At 34.8% G+C, this 22,860-nt stretch overlaps 1 protein-coding gene across 3 annotated transcripts in view; it reads left to right on the top strand.

Annotated features, from left to right (window-relative positions):
- ry (xanthine dehydrogenase rosy) overlaps nucleotides 1-22,627 on the top strand; it is a 39,425-nt gene extending 16,798 nt beyond the window's left edge. For 2 of the 3 annotated variants that reach the window (XM_022065669.2, XM_087351748.1), the window contains 21 exons: nucleotides 571-647; nucleotides 798-891; nucleotides 1,348-1,460; nucleotides 2,445-2,629; nucleotides 2,902-3,015; nucleotides 3,981-4,125; nucleotides 5,295-5,370; nucleotides 5,863-6,086; nucleotides 6,927-7,049; nucleotides 7,919-8,143; nucleotides 8,556-8,689; nucleotides 9,849-10,023; nucleotides 10,106-10,297; nucleotides 11,289-11,434; nucleotides 12,261-12,438; nucleotides 13,921-14,049; nucleotides 16,838-16,965; nucleotides 18,257-18,371; nucleotides 19,270-19,524; nucleotides 20,010-20,177; nucleotides 20,629-22,627. In XM_022065669.2, coding sequence (XP_021921361.2) covers nucleotides 571-647; nucleotides 798-891; nucleotides 1,348-1,460; nucleotides 2,445-2,629; nucleotides 2,902-3,015; nucleotides 3,981-4,125; nucleotides 5,295-5,370; nucleotides 5,863-6,086; nucleotides 6,927-7,049; nucleotides 7,919-8,143; nucleotides 8,556-8,689; nucleotides 9,849-10,023; nucleotides 10,106-10,297; nucleotides 11,289-11,434; nucleotides 12,261-12,438; nucleotides 13,921-14,049; nucleotides 16,838-16,965; nucleotides 18,257-18,371; nucleotides 19,270-19,524; nucleotides 20,010-20,177; nucleotides 20,629-20,679 — 3,047 coding nt within the window. In that variant the 3' untranslated portion in view covers nucleotides 20,680-22,627. Of the gene's footprint in view, nucleotides 1-570; nucleotides 648-797; nucleotides 892-1,347; nucleotides 1,461-2,444; nucleotides 2,630-2,901; nucleotides 3,016-3,980; nucleotides 4,126-5,294; nucleotides 5,371-5,862; nucleotides 6,087-6,926; nucleotides 7,050-7,918; nucleotides 8,144-8,555; nucleotides 8,690-9,848; nucleotides 10,024-10,105; nucleotides 10,298-11,288; nucleotides 11,435-12,260; nucleotides 12,439-13,920; nucleotides 14,050-16,837; nucleotides 16,966-18,256; nucleotides 18,372-19,269; nucleotides 19,525-20,009; nucleotides 20,178-20,628 lie in introns of those variants that run through there. The other variant, XR_002543282.2, reaches the window with a different exon arrangement.
- Nucleotides 22,628-22,860: the final 233 nt, after the last annotated feature.

Here is a 22,860-nt window from a genome sequence, read left to right as displayed (position 1 = left end):
TTGTGAACTTCTGTCATAAGCACTCAATTATTTTATGGTTCCAAGTGTTGATAAGATTATAAAACGTTATCCAAAGGGAGTACATATTATTATTGAGTTCTTTGTAATATTATATACCACACTGCTCTTAATTTAATTATAATACATCTAGGTAAGGATGCTTGTTTGACTTACTGCAAATATCAAAATCTACCTAGTACTGCTCTGTGGCACTACAGCCCATTTGTTGGGCCTTGGCCTCCCCACCAAAACCTACCACTACACATAATCTTGAGCCAGAACCAGCTACTTCCCATAATCATGAAATGTTAAAGAACTTATGAGAAAGTTGATTACATAAATGATGGATTTGTTGAACTGATATAAAGAAATTTATTTAAGTGAGGTTAGAGTACAGTACACAGATGCACAATTGGTGAGTGCACATCTTTCCTTTTTGTTAAAACAAGTGATAGTTGTTTTGTTATTTATAAGCAAAATGTTTTTAATTTATTGTTTTATAAGGCATCAAATTGCCGAATATTTATAAATAATAATTTATAGTAACTCGTTGAACATCTTGCTTTTCAGAACACAAGACTAGAATTTTTTTGGCCATTGTCAACATGCTGTACTGGTTTGCTGGAAAACAGATAAGGAATGTTGGGGTAAGCTTCTTGTGCTTTGTTCTATATCCCTTCCAATTCATCATTTCCAGCCATCCTATCATTTGATGCTATATAACCATTTCAGTTGAAGATGCATAAGTAATCAAAGAACCAATTGAAAGACTTATGACATAATGATTTGTCTTACAGGCTGTAGGTGGAAACATTATGACATCAAGTCCAATTTCTGACCTCAACCCAATCTTCTGTGCTGCAGGATGCCACCTGGAGTTACATAGCAAAGGTAGTATTTGGAACAGTAGTTAAAAATGTATGAATTCTGCTTTTGAGGTTAGCTGATTCATGTGTTGAAGGTGTTTTAGAAGACACTGGGTGAATGTGTGTAGTGGTTGGTGAGGTACATGTTTGTGCAAACAGAGGAGTAGGGTGTTATCCAGTGGGGAGACCCTGTGACTTAGAAGAAAGGTTGATAGAACAAAAGTTATATATAGCATGTTACAAGAGGTCAAAATTATGTATATCGGCTTGCGAAGAACTGTTAGCTTCTGACAACTCCAAAGTTCTATAAAGATTACTGGGAAGCAGAAAAATTAGAAAATCATGATAATTTGTGTCTTGGCATGTTTTTATAATTTTATGACAATTGTAGCCTGGATTATGACTTGATCATTCCTTAAGATCAGTTTTCTTCAAAATGTACGACTTTTAGGGTAAACATTTTGGATTTTTTTTTTTTCAGAGAATGGCATAAGATATGTTAAAATGGATGAAACATTTTTCACTGGCTATAGGAGAACAGTTGTGAAACCTGTTGAAGTTTTGGTTTCAATTATCATTCCATACACTGAGAAGGTAAGCTTAAAATGTTCTATTAGATGAATTTGTGTGGTGAAATTTTAAACTTGTGGTTTCAAAATTTTTATCACTTTAAAACTTTTCATTCAATAAACATTTGTGGCAATGTTTGATTCACTGTGGGAACAGTATGTTGGACATTGTCCATTGTCTGGGGACACACACAACATTTTTTGATTGATTGTTGTTATACTGACACTTTTTTATCAGCTGTACCTCAGACAATAGACAATGAATGACCAATGTCATATTTCCATACTTTAAAACTTTTATTTAAAAAGAATGATGAAATAATTAAGCTCATTTGTTGTATATGTTTTATCTTTCTTCTAAAGGTACACTGCACAACATTGTACTGGAGCATCATGTTGTGAAGTAGTCATTGTAAGCTTACTATTTTGTAGTCTTTACATTAACAGGATACATGTATGCAGGAAAATAGTGCACTTATTTTTTCATTATGTATCGCTGGATACTGGAGAAACATTTTTCAGACATAAAAGTCTATCTTAAGGCTTTTGAGGTGCAGACTGAACATATATCTAGCAGCAGACAATGAAACAGTGCATGAATACATTATTTTGTTATAGACATTGGCACATATTTTAACATTCTAACCTATAATTTATGGGAATAGAAGATTTAAACCACTCTGTACTATAGGGCTGTCAACCAGACTGTAACTCTAGGGTTAGTAGCACAGTGATATTCTACTGCAACACAAGCAGCTGACCATAAAAGCTAATTAATCAGATGTAATGGTTGTAACTCTGGGAATAGTATATCTGTATGCATGAAGGTGCTTCACCATTAGTATAAGTATCCACGTGGTGATGTGTGTCATGGAGGAATTAAAATTGATCAGAATGTGTGTCTTTTATGGTGTTAATTTGTTTGGAAACAAACTCAGAGAATTGTTATAATATTTGATATTTTACAGATTGCTCTGTACTAATTCCATTACTATGTCTGTACTTGCAGGAGCAGTACTTTTATGCATACAAACAAGCTAAAAGACGAGATGATGATATTGCTATTGTTAATATGGCTGCCAATGTGGAATTTAATCCAGGGACAAACACCATTAAGGACATCAGCCTTGCATTTGGTGGAATGGCACCTACCACTGCCCTGGCAATGAAAACCAAAAGCAAGCTTGTTGGAAGGTAAGTCCATATTTAATTAATTTACTGATACCTGATGAATGCACAAGAAGTATTGTGATTAACCCTTCAGTGTGGATTGCTGTTCTCTGAGTTCTCAACAAATATTTTGCCTGTTATCCAGTGATATGCTTTGGTACTGGCAGTGTTGAAATCTTGAGATATGTTACCTGAAAGTTGTAATTGGTGTTGGTTTAATTAGTTATCTATTTTAATTTTGTGACAATCTTATTATATATAGTCTAATTGTAGACTTTGTAAATGCTTTTTTCCAGGCAGTGGAATGAAGAGACACTTGAAGAAGCATATTCAGGTTTAATTGAAGATTTGCCACTAAACCCAGGTGCTCCTGGTGGCATGATTCAGTATCGCAGATCTCTCACATTGAGGTATTTTTTAAATTTTCTACAAAATAAATCTCACTACAGTATGTTAACCTTTATCAGCCATATATAATAGCTTATATATGGTCCCGCTGTACATGCATCATAGTAGTGTACTATTAAATCATTATTCCAGGAGGGTTGAAGTTTAGCCAGCAATCCTGTAGTTCTGTGGTTTATATTGTCTATTCCTGTATAATAAATGTTAACCATAGGGTAGTCTTTTAGAATTAGTTACTGATTCCCACCCTGATGCAATCATTCCTTGGATGCCAGTTGAGATGCACACACTACAACAGTATTAAGTAATTTTGACATATGATGTAAGTTACTGTTTTCTCGGGTACTTTTAATTAAGATCACATTTCTTTAGGTTCAGTTTGATGTATGTGCATCAGTTTTATTAAGTCCGGACTAGGTTTTTTCAGTTACTTTAGTTTTGATGTTGTCAAGTCAATAGATAGACTTACATGGTGGGATATTAGTAACGGTTTCTAGAATTTTACTGACTTTTTAATTTATTACTGAGGTTTATCTAAGTAGTAGGAATGTCACAAAACAATATGTAAAAAGTCATAATATAACTATATATAATATTTGATATGGAAATGTTTAGATATATAAATATCTCAGAGCAACAATAATATAAAATATTGATGTTGTAATAAGTAACTGTTATCCTGTTCAGCAATTATTATCCTGTTTGCTTCCCAGAATACTCAGCCGTGTTTGAGTGTGTGTGTGTGCACGTGCGTGCATGCAAGAGAGAGAGAGAGAGCAGATACATACAGAAATTTATTGGAAAGTGTCTTGCCTCGTAGAATAATAAGGTGATGGATGGATGGATGTTACATTTAACTTATACTGTCAGACTTAGTTCATTATTGGAGAATGTTGATGAATGATTAATATGATAAGAGCTGATAATTTGTTGTAACTAATATGGAATGCTCACACGCTGATTGTTTCAGCCTGTTTTTCAAAGCATACCTTGCTATCATGAACAATTTGGATCAGAATAAGGTTCCTGAGGTACAGAAATTGCCAGACAAATACCAGAGTGGATCCAGTGGCTTCCACAGCAAGACACCAAAGAGCTCTCAGTATTTTCAAGTGGTAAATTAGGTTGCATTAAGTTGTGATGTATAAAATTAATGAAAATCTTGAACTTAGTATTAAATGTGTGTTTGAACTTTGACTTTCCACATATTCACATCTACATGTCTAAAAATGGATGTGCATTTATTTCTTTAGAAAGAGCACATCTTATTAACTGGGCAAGATTTGTAGCAGTTATTCTGCAGATGTGTTTGTAGGTACCTGGTTTGAATTTCAGACAGATACAAATTGTTCTTAATTAGGTTTTCATGCTTTTCCTCAGTCAAATCATCATCATCATCATCTTCTTCTTCTTTCCGTATTCGGGTACATGGCCTCCTCAATTCTCCTCTTCCATTCTGTCCTATCCTTCGCTGCCTTCTTCCAATTTCTAATCCTCAGGAGCAGTGTGGCATCCGTTTGAACTGCATCCTCCCATCTGTTCCTGGGTCTTCCAACTGGTCTTCTTCCTCCAACACTTCCTTTGAATACCAGCTTTGGAATTCATCCATCTGAATCAGGTGATCCTCAGGCAGATACCAAGATAAAAAGTGAAAGGTAGGGATAAGTTTGTCTCTAGTGCTTAACTAAACACTATGCCATGCAGATGTAATGGGGGAGTGGAAGTATAGCTCCAAGCATTCTTAACCTCAACACTAGGAGGGGTTGAGTGGTAAGCTTCATGCCCTGACTGCTTTACAACTAGGGAAAGAGCCCTAGTGCTTAATTTTAAGGAACTGCCTGTAGTAAAAATGTTAATGTAATTGAGTTTCATAAATTTGTAACTCTTGTGATCTGGTGAATGAAGTATTTTTAAAAATTAACTTGGTCTTTAAGTAATGTATTTACAGTATTAAATTTCATCAAAACCTGTGTGTAGAATCTGAAACATTTTCCAAGATTGACTTTGCTTCTTATGCAGAGCAGAGTCCCAGTCTAACTTACACTGGAGTTGTATGAAATAGATCACTGAAGTTTTTAAGGAACACTGGTGTTAATTTTATGAAAATTCATTCAGCCAGAGCAGAGATTATACCACCCTTTCTTTTCTGCCTCTGCATATGTCCATTTTGTTATCAACCTGCAATGAATCAGTTTAGTGTCTAAAATTCTATCCTTCCCTTGTGGAATCCATTTTCTGTTTTGCTGGTTTACTCAAGCCTTGTTTTTATACTGGAATGTTTCAGGTACCAGCAGATCAAAAGGATACAGATCTTGTTGGAAGGCCAACTGTACATAAATCAGCTTTCAAACAAGCTACAGGTAATTTTCAAATATATGAAAATGAATAAATCCCACTTACACCATCACTTTTAGATACTGTTTCTTTCCAAACAAGCATGGAAAAGTTATCTTTTAACTTAAATACACACTCTACAAATGCGTTCTTTTCATTCTTCATTGTTCTTCATATTCATGTCATGCAGTTGAAAATCTCTTGCACAAATTCATTTACACTTTACATGGAATTTTAATTAATTTTTGTTTTCTTTTATCACATACACATTACATAAAAGTACACATTTTGTATGAGATCCATATTTTATGTTATGTTTCAGTTTTTTGGACGCTGATCTGTTTTTAAGAAAATTTAGTTCAAGTTGAGCTTTGTTTAAAACAGGGGTTATATTTAACTGATGTGAACCAAAATATCAGTTTCCTTGTATGTTTTTGTGTACATCCTCAGTAACCTTTTTTCAGTGATTTTGCAAAATATAAAATGTAGACAAATCATGTTTAATTTCCCTGATTTAGGGGAAGCTGTATATTGTGATGACATGCCATACTTTGAGAATGAGCTTTACCTGGCTCTGGTGTTGAGTTCTCGAGCACATGCTGAAATTGTGTCTATCGATGCAAGCAAAGCACTATCCTTAGAGGGAGTCCATGCATTCTTCTCAGCCAAGGATCTACAAGAGCCACAATTTCGAAATTGCCATGGGATCATTCATGATGATGAAGTTTTTGCAGCAGGAAAAGTAAGTTGATGATTGAGTTGTTTGTAGTTTTCCTGTGTTAAAATCTGGATTTAGCACCATGTCAAGGAACAAAATTCTGGAACATTATTGATGCACCAATCTGCTCGGTAGGGTTAATTCATGTGTTTCAGATATTTCAGAGACTTGTTAATATATGTACTATATAAAAGAAACACTATAAATTAAGTTCCACAAATATAGAAAATTGGATTAATGTTGGTACAGTAAGTTGAAATCTACTGTCTAGGTTATCTGTGCTCTAACCAGATGTACACATATTGGAAAAATTTAATTTTATTTTTTAAAATGTATGTAGCAGAGAAGTTGCAGAACAAGACTGATATGTGTGATTCTTCTTCATTATTTTCTATTGTTTTGTATTGTTAATGTTAATGGTTCATATTTACATGGGTATTTGGCCCAATTTCCAATCATAATGTCTGGCCTGAAATATATTTCTTTTTCAGAATTTTCAGAAAAAAGACAGATTGTGATCACATGGTTCATTACAATGGTTGTATAATTTTTAACATTTTAATTCACATCATATCCACATTAATATGTTATTTACAATTGAATGCATCAGTGAACACTGTTTTGTTTATAAATGTGGCAGCTAAAAATATTTGTGCATGAATGTGACCATAACAAATATTTTACACATGAATGCAGTCATGGAAAAGTTATTTCTGAATGCTCCCACCATAAATGTGTTTGTATGCGAATGCGATTAAAAAAACATTTTTGTTTGGAAATCATTAGTTGAGATTATTGCTGGAGCTGATTTTATTTACACATATGCTTTAATGAGGAATTAATTATAAGTTATAACATTTTTAGGTAACAACTCAGGGACAAGTTATTGGAGCAGTGGTAGCTGTTGACCAGATAATAGCTCAGCGTGCAGCTAAACTTGTTCGAGTGGAATACAAGGACCTGAAACCTGTGATAATTACTATTGAGGTAAAGAGGGTGAACAGTATTTCTTCTTCATTTATATATACTGATGAGACATCCTTTGTTATCATTATTATTATTATTATTATTACTTTCTTCACTACACAAGGTGCAGAAATATTCTGAAGAAAACTTCTATCACATGAGTGTAGGGGATTTAAAAATCTCCATACTACTGGGCTGCTAGCCAGATTTTAACTCCTCGTTTAACTGTTTGGCAGTAAGCTAGTGCAACTTGTGGCAAGCTGAATAATGCATTACTTGCTTCACATGGATAATAAAGATTAATATCAATCTTTAAATAGGCTCATCGTAGTTAATTTGTTTCTTAAAATACATTAGTAGCTTATGGTACTGATAAAAGCTGATATGTTGCATATCATGACAGACAAAAATAATTAGTAAGTAGTTTAAACAGGAACAACAGCAAAGGAAATTTAAAGGACACAAAAGTTGCTGAATGTTTCCTAATATTATCACAGCTAGGAAAGGAAGTTCATCTGCAGAAATGTAGGTGTTTCACAAGGTAACATTCTCTTAAACACTACTGGACATATAGCAAAATGATCGATAAAAATTTTAACAAAGCTGTCATAGGCTATTTCTCTTACCATTACTAGTACATTTATTTTTCACCATGTTGTTATTATATTTGATCCCCACAAAGTGAACTTTACAATAAAATTCTCCTGTTTTAACCCTTTCATTGCACATTATTTTTTTACCACTTTCATGAAATAATGCAATTTTGAGGTAAAAATATAAAAAATAATAATTTCCTTTTTTTAAAGGTGATGACATGTTCCTCTCAAATGTTGGTAACTACCTGCATGACTGCATGTTGTCACAACCTAAAATGATTGTATTATTTTCAGGATGCAATTAAGAATGAATCTTTCTTCCCTGGCTGTCCCAAAGAAATATGTCGAGGAGATGTGGATGCAGCTTTTAGGAATTCTGACCACATTATAGAAGGAGAAGCTCGGATGGCTGGACAAGAGCACTTCTACTTAGAAACGCATTGCACAATCGCAGTTCCAAAGGGTGAAGATGATGAAATAGAGCTGTTTTGTTCTACACAGAATCCAACAGAGACACAGGTTTAAATTATTCATTTCTATTTTTGCTTTTTATATAGTATTGTAATGATGGTATTTGCCATTAAAAATGTTAAGAAACTGTGGGTGTGTAAGAAACAATATCAAAAAACAAAAAATAATGTTCTACAGTTAATAACATTTTGCATTATAAACGTTGAAGGAGAATTCATGTAGCTGGATGTGTAGCTCTTTTGGATTTAGTAAATGGAAATGGGAGGATAGTACAAAATGGATCTAGAACAAAAGGATGTGAAGATGTAAACTAAAATGAACTGTCTTAGGTTAGGGTGCAATAGACAGCCTTTTGAGAACAGATTGATGAACTTTTGTAATATATACAGAACAGGGAATTTTTAGTTATATTGCAGTCAGTTACTAAAGAAACTCATTAAGCCATACATCTCTGTTTCAGAAAGTGACAGCAGAAGTTCTTGGTATTAAGAGCAACCGAGTGGTTTGCCGAGTGAAGCGAATGGGTGGGGGTTTTGGTGGAAAGGAGACTCGGATGCTGGTCGTTTCTGTCCCTGTAGCAGTGGCCGCATACAAGTAAGTTCTCATCTGATGTGTGGATATATGGATTATGAAACTTATAAGAACACAGAAATGAGAATTACATACAATGCTTTGTTTTTTGTATGTGTATGCTGACATAATTTTACTTTTATTTTGTATGAATGTCAAACTGTCTCTCACATTGACCTTTATGACATGGGAATAGGGGGTTAAGATCTCTGCAGCCAGACTTTAACTCAGGGGTTTAGCAATATCCTACTGAGATGCATGCATAAGCTGTGACACACAGCTGACAAAGTTTAAGGAAAGAACACAGATGGAGGGTGACTTAGAACAGGGTGCTTAAGAGAATATTTGGTCATAAGATAGAGGAAGTAACAAGAAGTTTGAGAAAATACCATATGAGGAGCTTCATAAGTTTTAGTCTTCACAAGATACAATTAGGATGGTCAAGTCAAAAGGACAGAAGAAGCGGTATATATAGCATGCATGGAAATATGAATACAGCATTCTGGCTTAAAAACCTGAAGGGAAAAGACTGTTTTGAAGACTTAAGTATGAATGAGTGAGTAACATTAAAGTAAATCTTAAAGAAATGAGGTGGGAGGGTGTGGACTGAATTCATGTTGCTCAGGATTAGGGTTGATTACTAGCTGTTTTTGAGTTACTAATCTCTTAAACTGCCTAGTAGTTGTTGCTTGGGCAGCATAGCTGATATCTTCCTTTCATTAGTGGTATCAACTTTAAATGTATGTTGAAGTGTATAAATTACTGATGTTTTGGACAAACTTCTCTGCTTCTTCTGCAGGTTCTAAGTGGCTGCACAAAAGTAGTAATGTAGGGTTTATAATTGTAATTGTTATGCAGCCACAGTCATGTAATGTGATTGGTTAGGACTGTGTAAAGACAACTGTAGTAGGTAGTGAACTTGAATGGTGGTTCACCACAGACATGTTTATACCGTTCTGACCAGTCACAGTTTCTGACCAAAATTCATGCCTGTTACGTATATTCCTACACAAATCACTTGACATTACTTTTCCATCACTTTGGCCCTGAAGGAGGGCATAATGAGATGCTCTGAAATGTTGATGGTTTTTTCTATTTCAGAGGATGCTATAATTAACCAACATTACAGTGAATATGGACCTATGTGAGAACTTTACATTCATATAAAATTTGCATGTTTTAGGTTAAATCGGCCTGTTCGTTGCATGCTAGACAGAGATGAAGATATGATGATATCAGGAACACGTCATCCATTTCTTGGAAAATACAAAATTGGATTTACAAAGAAGGGGAAGATTACAGCTTGCGACATTAAATTATACAATAATGCTGGTCATACTTTGGACTTGTCTGGCCCTGTAAGTTAAATCATTAATTTAATTATATCCTAATATTTTTAAATTAGGAAAATTGTGTTTATTTTGTTTACTTTCCTTACAGGTTATAGAGAGAGCCATGTTCCATTTTGAAAATGCATATTATATTCCAAATGCTAGAGTTAGAGGTTATATCTGCAAGACCAATCTGCCTTCTAACACTGCATTCAGGGGATTTGGAGGACCACAAGGAATGTTTTTTGCAGAAAATATGATAAGACACATTGCATCATATTTGGAAAAGGATCCACTTGAAGTAAGGACCATATATCTCTGCTAAATTCATTTTTTTAAGTTTATGATAATAACTTGGTCAGACAAGTACATGTTTATCCTGATGATGTTAATTTGGTGGGGTAAAATATAACTGCTATCCAGAACAATGCATAAATTCGCTTACAGACCAGTGAAAGAAATTGGTCTGTGGCTAGTAAAAAATACACAAATATATATAAGAACAATATTAACAAACAGAGATGAAAGTTATGATGAAAGTAGGAGAAGAATAAATTGAGGAAATGCTTCTTATTACTTTGTTTAAAAACTGTTACCATACAATCTTCTTTCCAAGATGGTTAAGATCAGCATATACAGAGAATAATTTCACCAATTGTTTGTGTGGGTGCGAAACACATTCTCTTACTTTGAAGGCAGAACATAAATTACAAGTATGTGAACAGGTAAATATCTGAATTTAGAAAGATGGCATAAGTGACCAATTTAGGATATTATACAATGGGGAACTTTATTATTTGTACAGGTCACTCAGTATTGTTAGAACAGAGAGAAGCATAAGCAGAATCAAGCTTCCAAAATGTCTTGGTCTTATAATTTTGTATTTAGGTGATGGTCATAGTCTAAAAACATAATTTTAATTATAATGCACCATTTTCAGAAACCTTCAAATATCAAGTGTGACAGTAATGGTAACAACAATCTGAAGTACTGCTTTGTAAATATTCCCAGTGACATAATGCCCAACAGATATGTATATTTTGATATATACCAGTTTCCACATGTATTACAATGTATGCACTTTTATTTATTTGTAAATATAGTACAAGACCATATTTTTTTATGAAAGTAGAAGCAAAATAGCCTGATATTATAGTTGGCTAGATCTTATAGTCTGATAAATATGGTACTTGTATTCATTATCAATGCATCTTTGTACTGTTGTTTTAAATTAATGAAACAAAATTACAGTATATCGGTTTGAAAAAGTGTTATTTCCATGCAACTTTCAGATTTCTTCAATGAATCTATACAAAGAAGGTGACACAACTCATTACAATCAGCCCCTGGAGCACTGCACTGTGCGGAGATGTTGGGATGAATGTCTGGAGAGAGCAGACTATAACAGTAGGAAGATGAAGGTTGATGAATTTAACAGGTATACATGTACTATGCAGAAGAAAAACATATCTATTACTCTTACCATGTCCATCAGTTTAAGTGACTGCATGTGTTGGGCGTTTCATGAACAGATAAGTGGCTTACATTTTAGTATTAAGGACCTCTATTAAAGCCTAAAAGGGAAAATTTGGTTTTCTTTCATGCAGTTATCATTTGACCCAAAGATGTATTTTTACCCTCATATACTTAAATATTTACTCAGTGGAACTTTTTAAACATAAGTAGTAGAAATGAATCTGAATAATATATTCCATGAATGGCATTACCTTGCTGTCTTTTACAAACATGTATGAACAAATATTAATATTTGCCATGTCCAGCTGTGTGCACGTAAGAATCCATTAATGTTCTTTCATGAAAATTTTAAGTGCTCTTGATCTCAGTTGTATCATATGGTTAATTACTGGATATACAGACCTGAATGTGTTTTTAAATGTAAATAAGTTGAGTAATGTAACTGGAAAGTTGGTGTAGCAATAACATCCTAGACTCTTATTTTGAAGATGCATGGTTAAAATCTCAACTTGTTTACCATCTGTTTAGCCTACATCATCGTGATTTTCCCGAGTCTCTCAACATAGATGCTAGAATGATACCTTGGAGCAGGCCATCACAAACTTTTGTGAAATTATATCATTCATGAGCATATTTCCATCTCATTTAATTTAGTATAATGTCTGCAATTGATACAGTATTGTCAAATAACCTTTGATTCATTTATTCAAAACATGAAGACTTAATGTAATCGACTTTGCTTCAAGGAATGAAACTTTAAATTGTATATTTTTCTTTCAATATTACAGGCAGAACCGATGGAAGAAACGAGGAATGAGTGTAGTTCCAACAAAATTTGGCATATCTTACACACTGCTATTCCTGAACCAGTCCGGAGCACTGGTGCTCATATATGATGATGGTTCTGTGCTTGTTAGCCATGGAGGCACAGAAATGGGGCAGGGACTGCATACAAAAATGATACAAGTCAGTACTAGACTACTACATTTGTAGTAAGAAATTAAAATACTCAATGAACAACATTAATCCAGACTGTTAGGTTTTTGGGCTTTGTCCTACATCTGATGTTATAAAATACACAACATTTCAAGGACTGGATTTGTCTTTGTATAATGGAATGAGCTTATCACAATCACTGGATTGAGATTAGCTCATTCTAACAGATCCTACAAAGTAGGTGTCCCCTCTAGCACACTTGAAGATGATGACAGATCCAGTCCTTGAAACGTGTAATTTATAACATAGATGACAGATAAGGTCCAAACACCTAACAATCCTGACTGTATTACACATCATCAGAACCCTTCAGAATTAGTAGTGATACAAATCTGTAGAACAATTTCCTTCGGAGGGGAAGGAAATCTGGCAGTTCCATATTGTAGGTTTACAGCATGTAAATGAACCTTACGAGTATGAATGAAATGTTTCGTAAGCTGCCATTTCTCACCCAAGTCTCTCTTGATTCTCTACTAAATGGCTCTAGCAGACAAAAGTCAGGATTGATTTGAAATTGTGCAGAAGCAGTGGGCTGGTCACTCACTACTCTGAAATGTACACGTCAAAGACCAAGAAACCTCCGAAAGGAGGTGGCGAAGACCCACACTGGGTTGTAGAGCCAAGAAAGAAGGAAAAATATATAAGAGAATAATACAAATATTTGGAATGGAAAGAGGATGAAATATATCAGATTCATTGAATAGAATATGAAATGTGCATGAAGCAAATATTAAAACCCAAATCCAAAGGATTAAGGGGTTTAAGAAGACCTCTTGGGTTGTAGATTTGTCAGTAAGTATCTGAAGCTAGAACAGACCAAGAGACCTAAGACATGACAATGGAGAAAAAATGGAAGATTAAGTTTCTATGCACATAAATATCACAACTCAAATGTGTAGTGAGGTTGTAGATGTCTAGCTTGATGCATTTTTAACTTGAGACCTTGGTGAAGGTGAATAGTCAGCTTCACATTCTGGCTTGGGTTAAGATACTCAGTAGTCAACAGATAGGAGGCTAGTTGATACTGGTAACTGATCTGAACATGGCTGAAAAAATAAAAACCCTGCCTCTGCTGGGAGTCTATTACTAAATATCCAACCAATAAAAAGTCAGTTTATCAAGTTAGGTATCCCAACTCAAAAACTGCTCAGATTGGGAATAATTGCAAAGCTGTTTTAAAGTACCTCAGTAATATGTGTCTGAATGAAATAGAGTGTAAGGTCATAAAGTGGATTAATTTGGCTCAGAATAGAGACCAGTGATGGGCTCTTGTGAACATAGTAATGGTCCTTTGAAGCCCCTAAAGGGCAGGAAATTTCTTAACTAGACAACCATAAACTCTTCAAGATGGACTGCTACATTAGTTAATATCTATTCACTAAGTATTGATTATTAATACTCAGATATGTATGTTCTGACTGTGAAATGTCTCATGCTGATATTTTCTTGCAGGTGGCCAGCAGGGCTCTTGATATTTCTGCAGATTTCATCCACATTGCAGAAACATCAACTGATAAAGTACCAAACACATCAGCTACTGCAGCCAGTTGTGGCTCCGATTTGAATGGAATGGCAGTCTTGGTAATGATATCTAAGTTGTGAAATTCTGTATTTGAGAATCAGATACTTTTAAACCAATACGTCTTAGTAAAATTGCTGACAATTGGATAGAGAAATAGGAAGTGGCAGGAATTTTTCTCTTCACTTCTACTTCCAGAATAATAAAGCAGCTTACTCTTTTTCTTATCCAATGTGTATTTAGAGCACAGCAGCTGGAATATGAAGCTAACTTTTCACCTCTATACAGCTGTAAATTTCAGAATGTGTGCTTTATCACTATATCCATTCTCGTGTTACTTTGCTTCGACACAAGAATAACTTTAGTGATTTTATTTTTATATGATACCTATCAGTGTTTACATTCTTACACATCTTTCCATGTAACAAAGTAGAAAATTTATAATTCTAAATCATATGTGTGCTGGTGGAAATGGCTATACGGTCTAGGATGCATATGATTATGGACCACTGAAACACTGAATTTCAGGTTCAAATCCCACTTGAAGCACGGTTGTATGTTTGTAATTTTTGTGCCCTGTTGCCCCATGCAGGTGGAGGCCTATCAAATGTCTAAGGATTCATAGTTTCAAAATTAATTCTGAATTGGGATGGCACAAAGACCTCATTACTGAAAACTGGAGAATATGTCAGATGTTTGTAGAAACTGGGAATGTAGAATATTTACCATTATACGAGGGGCACATACAAATGATTTAGACTAACCTGAATTGTGTGATCCTTGATGGTGGTGGCTCCCAGGTTACACTTCAGCCCGTTCTGCATATTCTCCCTGGAGGTTGATGCACCATTGCCATCTTCTCTGGCAATTTCCGTATTGCCTCACAAAGCCATTGTTTGGGGGTGTCTCATACCCACTCCCTGACAGCATCATGTAAGGCGTCACTATCGGGGAATCGGTGACCACACAGGGGATCAGTTCCAACACTCTTTGATCATTTGCGGAGTTCTTGATGTTCTGGGATGACCACTGCTGGATCTCTTTTTCACTGTTTCGTTGTCACATGCGAATCCTGTCACCCAATTGAACACAGTTGCATGTACAGTCACTAGGGTTCACCATGCACCCACACCTGCCCTATTCCTCCGACCTGGCACCAAGTGACTGTGCCCTCTTCCGTGAGATGAAGAATCCCCTGCGTGGTCACCGATTCCCCGATAGTGACGCCTTACATGATGCTGTCAGGGAGTGTGTATGAGACACCCCCAGACAATGGTTTCGTGAGGCAATACGGAAATTGCCAGAGAGGTGGCAATGGTACATCGACCTCCAGGGAGAATATGTGGAACAGGCCGAAGTGTAACCTGGGAGCCACCACCATCAAGGATCACATAATTCAGGTTAGTCTAAATCATTTGTATACACCCCTCATATACTTGTAGAATATGAGGAATTGTAATAGGACAGAAATTCATGTCAGAACACGTTTGTGATGCTGTATTGTGAAACTTGCTCCAAACATGACAATAAATGCAAGTGTTGAAATACGTGATAGACCGCTGTTGCTTTCAACTGATACTTTTCATGGCAGTATTCATAAGCAGTCTATAAAATATGGGTAAACAGATGAAAGAGCTTTGTCTAATTTTATTTGCCTTGTCTTGGAATATACATGAAGTCACATCCCACAAAAAGTGACATAAAAAACTTCACCTTTAACTGGTAAACTTGTATTTAATCACTACAGATATAATACAGCATGTTTATGTGTTCCTTTGCATACTCGGTCCTGTGAACAATTGTGACAGTCTTGCCATCTCTTTCAGTACAGTAAAAATTCTTTTCTCTCTCCAACTAAAAGAACGATGCAGTGAAGACATGTCCTAGACTTATGTTTGGGAGGTGCCTAGTCCTGAATTTTTCTAAGTTACTGTCTGGCTAAGGTATTTTATGATTTTCCTCAGTCCCAAGAAATTCTGGGTTTTTACCTACAAATAGGCAATGACTACCTACTTCTGTATCCTTGCCTACTTATTGTTCATGATCATTTTCTCATCTCATGTAGCATCACTGCACTAGAAAGTGTTAACCCTTTAGTGGACCTAAATGTGCACTGCTTTCTTCTTTATATAGTTTGGACATTCCATCTGAGGATTTTGGTTGAACTGTATAATCAACTCTCAAGTGTCTTACATCAAAATCTTCAAAAGGAACAGGGAATTTTCATTGGTTATATTGCTTCATGATAACAGAAATGCAGAATATGAACAGGAAGAATGTCATAGCCATATTTGGAGTACAATATATACAATGAGAATATCAGAGTTTTGGTGGTAATTGGGGGGGGGGGGGGGGGGTACCCAGTAATTTTTAGAGTAAAGAGCCAAAGGGTTAAGTAATCCAGCTCATTCAGTATAATGACTGACTATGAGCTGGATGACCAGGGTTTGATTCTCAGCAGGGACAGGGACTATTCCATCATGTCCAGACTAGGTCTGGGCATAGCATCCTATCTAGTGGGTACTGACTGTTCTTACCATGGGTAATGAGCCTTTTTTTAATATCTCTCCATCTCTTACACAAAACCTATTTGCTGGTGGAGTTTAATCCAAGAATGAATTCATATTTTATGTAGTGAAGTCTATTTATTTTATGATGTAGTCCATGCAAAATTAAAATATGGTTCAATGTCTGTAGATCTGCCATCAAAAGCTCAAGTCCTCATTAGTTATTAATTCTTTGAAGCTTGTTATAGACACATTCTGTTAACAGATGGCATTCACATTACTGAACTTACAGCCTTTTAGCATCAGTTGGACCTACTACACTTGTATTTATGCTATATTGCAGGATGCTTGTGAAACACTTCGTAAAAGATTGGAACCATTCAAAGCGGCAAACCCAAAAGGCAAATGGGTAGACTGGGTAAGGGCAGCATACTGTGAACGAGTCAGTCTCTCAGCTACTGGATTCTACAGGTGGTGGAAACTTCTCAATCGCTTATCAGACACTTGCTCTGAAGCATAGCAATAGCCTCATTATCCTTAAAATTCAGATATTAACTTGTCATTTTCAGCTATTCTATGCAGATGGGACTAGACTGATTCCTTCACGGATTCGCCTTCTTAATTGTATTTCCTGTTCTCATTTAACACTGAATAACCTAAATAGATGAGATATAATCATGGAGCATGAGCCACACTTGATGATGTCATAACGATGTATACATCCAAATTAATTCTATAAATATTCTGTTATTGATACAATCTCCTATTGTAAATGGTTGATTGATGAATTTGTTTTTGATTATTTAATGATGCTGTCTTAACTAATTAAGTCATATGTTGTTGATGAAGCTTAAGTGAATCATCCTTCTACAATTGATAATTTTCCAAATACAGTCTGGCAAGGAAACTTGGATGCATTGTGCTGCTGTCAGCTATCCCTGCTGTCTCTGAGCTTAACCACTTCCACACTACAATTTCAGATGTTTGGGTGAATTCAAGTTTTTCAGACTAGCTCTAGTGAGATCTGAGGTTTTTACAGTGATGGTAATGATGTGTGGATAAGTTGGTATATACCAACATTTCTCCAAAATGTTGGCATCTACTGACCAGTCTGCACAGTGCCAAAACTCACAAGATCATCATCAGTAGGTTTACTCTTGTTCATTCTATGTTCATTAGTTCAAATAAATTCCAAGCATAGGTTATAAAGTATAATTAAACTTGCTTATAATGAAGTCCTGAGGTTTCCGTTTAACATAAACACTTGTGTATTAAAAATAACATTTTCAGTGTTTCTTTCTGTCATTTGTTTATCCTTTATTTTCCCTACCCTCTCCTTAACCCTTTAAAGCCCAGTGGTAATTGTATGTAGCACATGCTTTTACAATCAGTAACTCTGCATTTTTTATTTATGGCTTTCATATGATTGTCACTGTAAGCAGATTAATTCCTTAAACAGCATTAGTTCATCTTTGAAATGGATAAGTGTTGTGTTTTCTTAGAGTGTAGACTGAAATCTTTTTTAAACAAGCCTTGGTTTCAAATGATTAAATCTTCTTTCTGTACTACTGTTCTGTCTTTTTCTTTCATAGATAAATTCCAAAGTTATAATAACAGAGAACAATAAATATTAAGACAGATTATTTTTCATGACTTTCTTCTTTTCCATTTGTATGCTAAACAGTTTCCATTTATGTATTAGCAATAATTTTGTATTGGCTTTTACTTGGCTACACACTAATTCTCAGGTATTTTTTTTCAGTACACCTGGCATTGGATATGACATTTCAAAAAATGAAGGCATTCCTTTCAAATACTTCACATATGGTGCAGCATGTTCAGAAGTTGAGATAGACTGCCTGACAGGTGATCATCAGGTAACTTTACAACTGTCACGTTTTATTAATTTATTTAAATTATATTTAATGAGGTTCTAATATGTGCAACGCCAGGTATTATAACTAAAAAGAGGCAGATATTAGTGCCCATAATACACTGATGCCTTTTTCACAAAGTAGTGTCGCATCATAATTTTCTGATCTCATTCAGTGCAACACTTACATAATCTATAGTTTACAGAAGGAATAAATAAAAATAAAATAAAATGTAAGGGTAGTGTTTATTTTGTAGTGGTTTTTAAGGCCTCATTTCCTTCTCCTTTTGTTTAACTCTTTATTTTTCACTCCATTTTGTTTGCTTGTTTCTGGCACCTGTTTATTTTCTTCCTTCAGGAAACTGGCCAAGGGTCTTTCAGGTTTTTCTTAGTCCCTTCAGGCAAATGCTGTGCTATGAGGACAGTTCACATTTGGTCCCCAAATTTTCATTGTTTCTCATAAACTACAATGTGGATCACTCATTTTTCCCACAGTTATTTCATATGACATGTTTAATGAGAATGCCTTGAGAAGACTGTCTGAATGAAATGCTTTATTTGCATGCTGTGTAATTAGAGTTTCAGGTCACATTTGAATCACCTATGTTCCTTAAAATAGGTCATGATTGCTTCTTTCCAAATCCTTCTAAAAACACTATTTCATAATCATCCTATAATTTCTCCTTCAGCATTATATAACCTAATAAGTAAATACTAGAATTAGTATTAAGGATGAACTAAATATTATTAAATATGATTTTACTAATAAAGGAGACTATGTAAATAAAAAATTGTTAGATCCGAAAATAACAACTAACCACTTCAGTGTAAGTAAACTAGAAAACAAATGACAGAGGTTAACCACAGTTTGAGGTACATAAATGTTAAAAATGTGACTGAAGGTGCTGAGAACTGACATTGTGATGGACCTTGGGGACAGCCTGAACCCTGCCATTGATGTGGGCCAGGTGGAAGGCGGTTTCATGCAAGGGTATGGTCTGTTCACATTGGAAGAAATGGTGTACTCATCAAGTGGCATAGTTTTTGCACGAGGACCTGGTGTTTACAAGATACCAGGATTTGCAGACATACCCTCAGAGTTCAACGTTTCATTACTGAAAGGTGCACCAAATAAGCATGCTGTGTATTCCTCAAAGGTATGTGTTTACAACAGGAAGATCTTGAACACTGATAGATTTTTTACTGAGCAAGTCGATTTGTTATTGAGTAGGTTGATGTTCATATGATGCTTTATTTATTGAATGAATTTTTATACATTTAGTACAGTAAGAGTTGTTTGGTTCATATCAGTCCATTATAATATGTACTTTTTATGACACAGAAATCAAAATAAATCAGTTTGTTCCAAACAAATTATTGTACAAAGACTTGATACATGTTGTAAAATACAGATACAGTTGAGATTAGGGCCTATAATTTGAGTTTGAAACATTTTTTCATATGATGAATATTTAACAGAAGATGAGACAAATAACCAGATACCCACAGCCATGATTTCCTTTGCAACTATAGATTTATATCCATAATAAATTAACATTAAGGGCAGAGAGTTATACAAAAAAGTGAAGAATACATTTTTAAAATAAATGTGCTGCATTCTTCCTGCTCTTGTTTTATTCAGGCTGTTGGTGAACCACCCCTATTTCTGGCTTCATCAATTTTCTTTGCACTCAAAGAAGCTATCACAGCTGCCAGAGCAGAGAGAGGGTTGAAGGGAACTTTTAAACTTGATTCTCCAGCTACAGCAGCTCGTATCCGGATGGCTTGTGATGATGAAATCACTGCTAAGGTAAATAATATGTTTTCTCCCTTGAACCTTGACAATTCTTCAGAACAGCATTTTATAAAATCATTATTCCTAAACTAACAGACATAAAAGAATAACTAACAAGTCAGACCTCTTCAATCCATGTTCTTATAGTCAGCACAGTAGTTTTTGGCTGGTGGAGAAGCTAGCGGACGGGCCTACTCTGTGTACCTGAGGTGGCACTGTCAGTGTATTTCTTTTGTTTGGGCATTCAGTCCAATAAGTTCCTTGGTGCAGTCAGCATTATACTATCGCACAAGTGACTCGCTCCTAGCCTTCCCCTTGAAAATTCCACTGGCCAAAAACTATTGCTCCAACTATACCACAGAGTGAAGAATTGTGAATTTTCACCAAATATGGAATTTTTTGTTGCATATAGTTAGTGTGTTTATAATATGAGAAAAATATTGTTTAGTTTTATATTAATTTTCAGTTTCCTGAACCAGCTGCAGACTCATTCACTCCATGGAATGTAGTGCCGTGATCTTGCCAGTTGGCTGCTGCTGAATTAAAATTTGGAACTGGAGAAAAGAGAGATAAAAGCTAATAATACAAAATTATTTGAAAAGAAATTGAACCCCTTTTCATTATTTGATTAGTTCTTATCGAGATTCCAGTGGTTAATGAAACCTGGTGTTTTATGATTAATGTAACAGCAAAATAGCGGTGTTTTCCAAGGACTGGTACTTGGTCTGTCTCGCATTGTTTTATACAAGTAATAGTCTGTAAATCTAATTATTACCAGCACATCAATACATGTAGTGAAGTCTTGTTGGGTGATCAGCTGTTTGAGGATGGAGTTATGCGAAGCTTCAGAGACTGTCCCAAAACACTGGATATTAATTCTTTTCTATTGTGACTGAGGGCCCAAAAGACTTCTTTGCATTCATTTGCTATGAAATCTTCAAATCCTATATATCTATACATGTTTATTAATAATATAAAAATAAATTACTTAACATTGTGTAATAGTAAAATTATCCATAAGGTCATATGAAATAATCTGTCTACAATGTTTATTTACAATATACAGATTAGTACCATTATATAATAAAAGTATGTACACGGGCATATGAAATAATTCAAAATTCATATTGTCAAGCAGCATATGACAGAAAGACAAGTAATCATAATTGACTTGTATGGTGATATGTCTATGCAAAAATAGTAACAGTGTTCAGCTCATGTTATTTATTTAATTTATAAGGAAGTTAAAAATTAAAATAGTTATTACTGAAATATTAGCCAGTTTCCTTAAGAATTATTTTTCAATTGTGGTGCCAAAAACATTATTTTGAGTTATGTGATTTTTAACATAAATCATGCAATATATATATTTTTTTAAAAAACAGTTATAACACAACATTTTCAGCATATCAATAGCTTCTTTATAATCCTGAGTCATCTCGTGCTCTATTTTGATGTTTTGTGTTGTATGGTAGACCTGAAATTTTTATTTCTACCCACTGTAGAGCTTGTATGCCAACAGAACTGTATGAATCTGAATCTGTAATTTTCATACTTTTGATAAAGAAGTATCACTTCTGGACTCATTAACACAAATGTCCCCCACTTCAACATAACAGCTGCTTTAATATTTCACAATAACAGAATAATAGGCACATTTAATGATCACAGTTTCTGTCAGAACTAACACCTAAAAATAATCTGGGGCACTCTACTGTTAGATTATCTTCTGAATAAGTAAGACTAGCAGTAGCAATGACATGAATTCTGAAACTTTAATTAAATGTGATGAAATGTAAAATACTTAAGTACATAAATACTGGCTTGAATTTCTGCACTTTTTACAAGCCTTTCTTGCAAGACGTAGATATAGATGACCATGTACATAATAAATTGACATTTCTGGTATTTTGGATTGGCTGGACACCAAAATATTTCCAGTGGAATAATGACATTAGAGTACAGGTACAAATTTATGGTTATAAAGTGAAAGGCACTACAGATGCCACACTGCACAGAATTATTCCATATCCTGTCATGCTGGAAAAAAAATGTAAAATTCCCCTCCCTATCCCAAAATCTTGCACCTCAACTCACATCAGGAGTAAGAGTGAAAATGTTGGCAATAAAATAAAATAAAACACAAATATTCTGTCACTCAGAATAATTAAAACAAGGATAGTGTGCAGCACCATGTCCAACTTATAATGGGAAACATTTGTAACAGCAAATGAGTTGAACTTTTGTTTTGGAATTCATCTAGGAACAAATTCAACAATATGTTTGTACTTAAGCATGAAATATAATTTGCCAATGTCAGAAGTAAAAAATAGGAGTAAAATAGTTTTATAGTACTGCTTCCTACGATAAATGAGCACAGAAAATTATCAATTTATAATGATATTATCCATTTTGTGGTGTAAAGTTATGTATGTACATAGTTTATTAAATTTATATTTTCATTATCTTTTTTACACTCGCTGAAAATATCTGAGATGGGGTTTAATCCCTGATGGGGGCTAAGAATTTTTCCTCTAGCCTCTATGTCCAGACTGTCTCTGGGGCCCACCCAGCCTCCTATCCAATGGGTACAATGGTCCTGTTCTGGGGTCAAAATGCGGCTGAGACATGAAGCTGACCACTCGCCCCCTCCAGTACCGAGGGTAAGAATGAGTAGGAGCTGTAACTCCCTACCCCC

The sequence above is a fragment of the Zootermopsis nevadensis genome, unplaced genomic scaffold, assembly GCF_977971745.1.
Source record: "Zootermopsis nevadensis isolate Lab colony 2312 unplaced genomic scaffold, Znev_1.0 Znev_ptg000020l, whole genome shotgun sequence".
Taxonomy (NCBI): domain Eukaryota; kingdom Metazoa; phylum Arthropoda; class Insecta; order Blattodea; family Termopsidae; genus Zootermopsis; species Zootermopsis nevadensis.
This window is presented reverse-complemented; position numbering and strand designations above follow the sequence as displayed.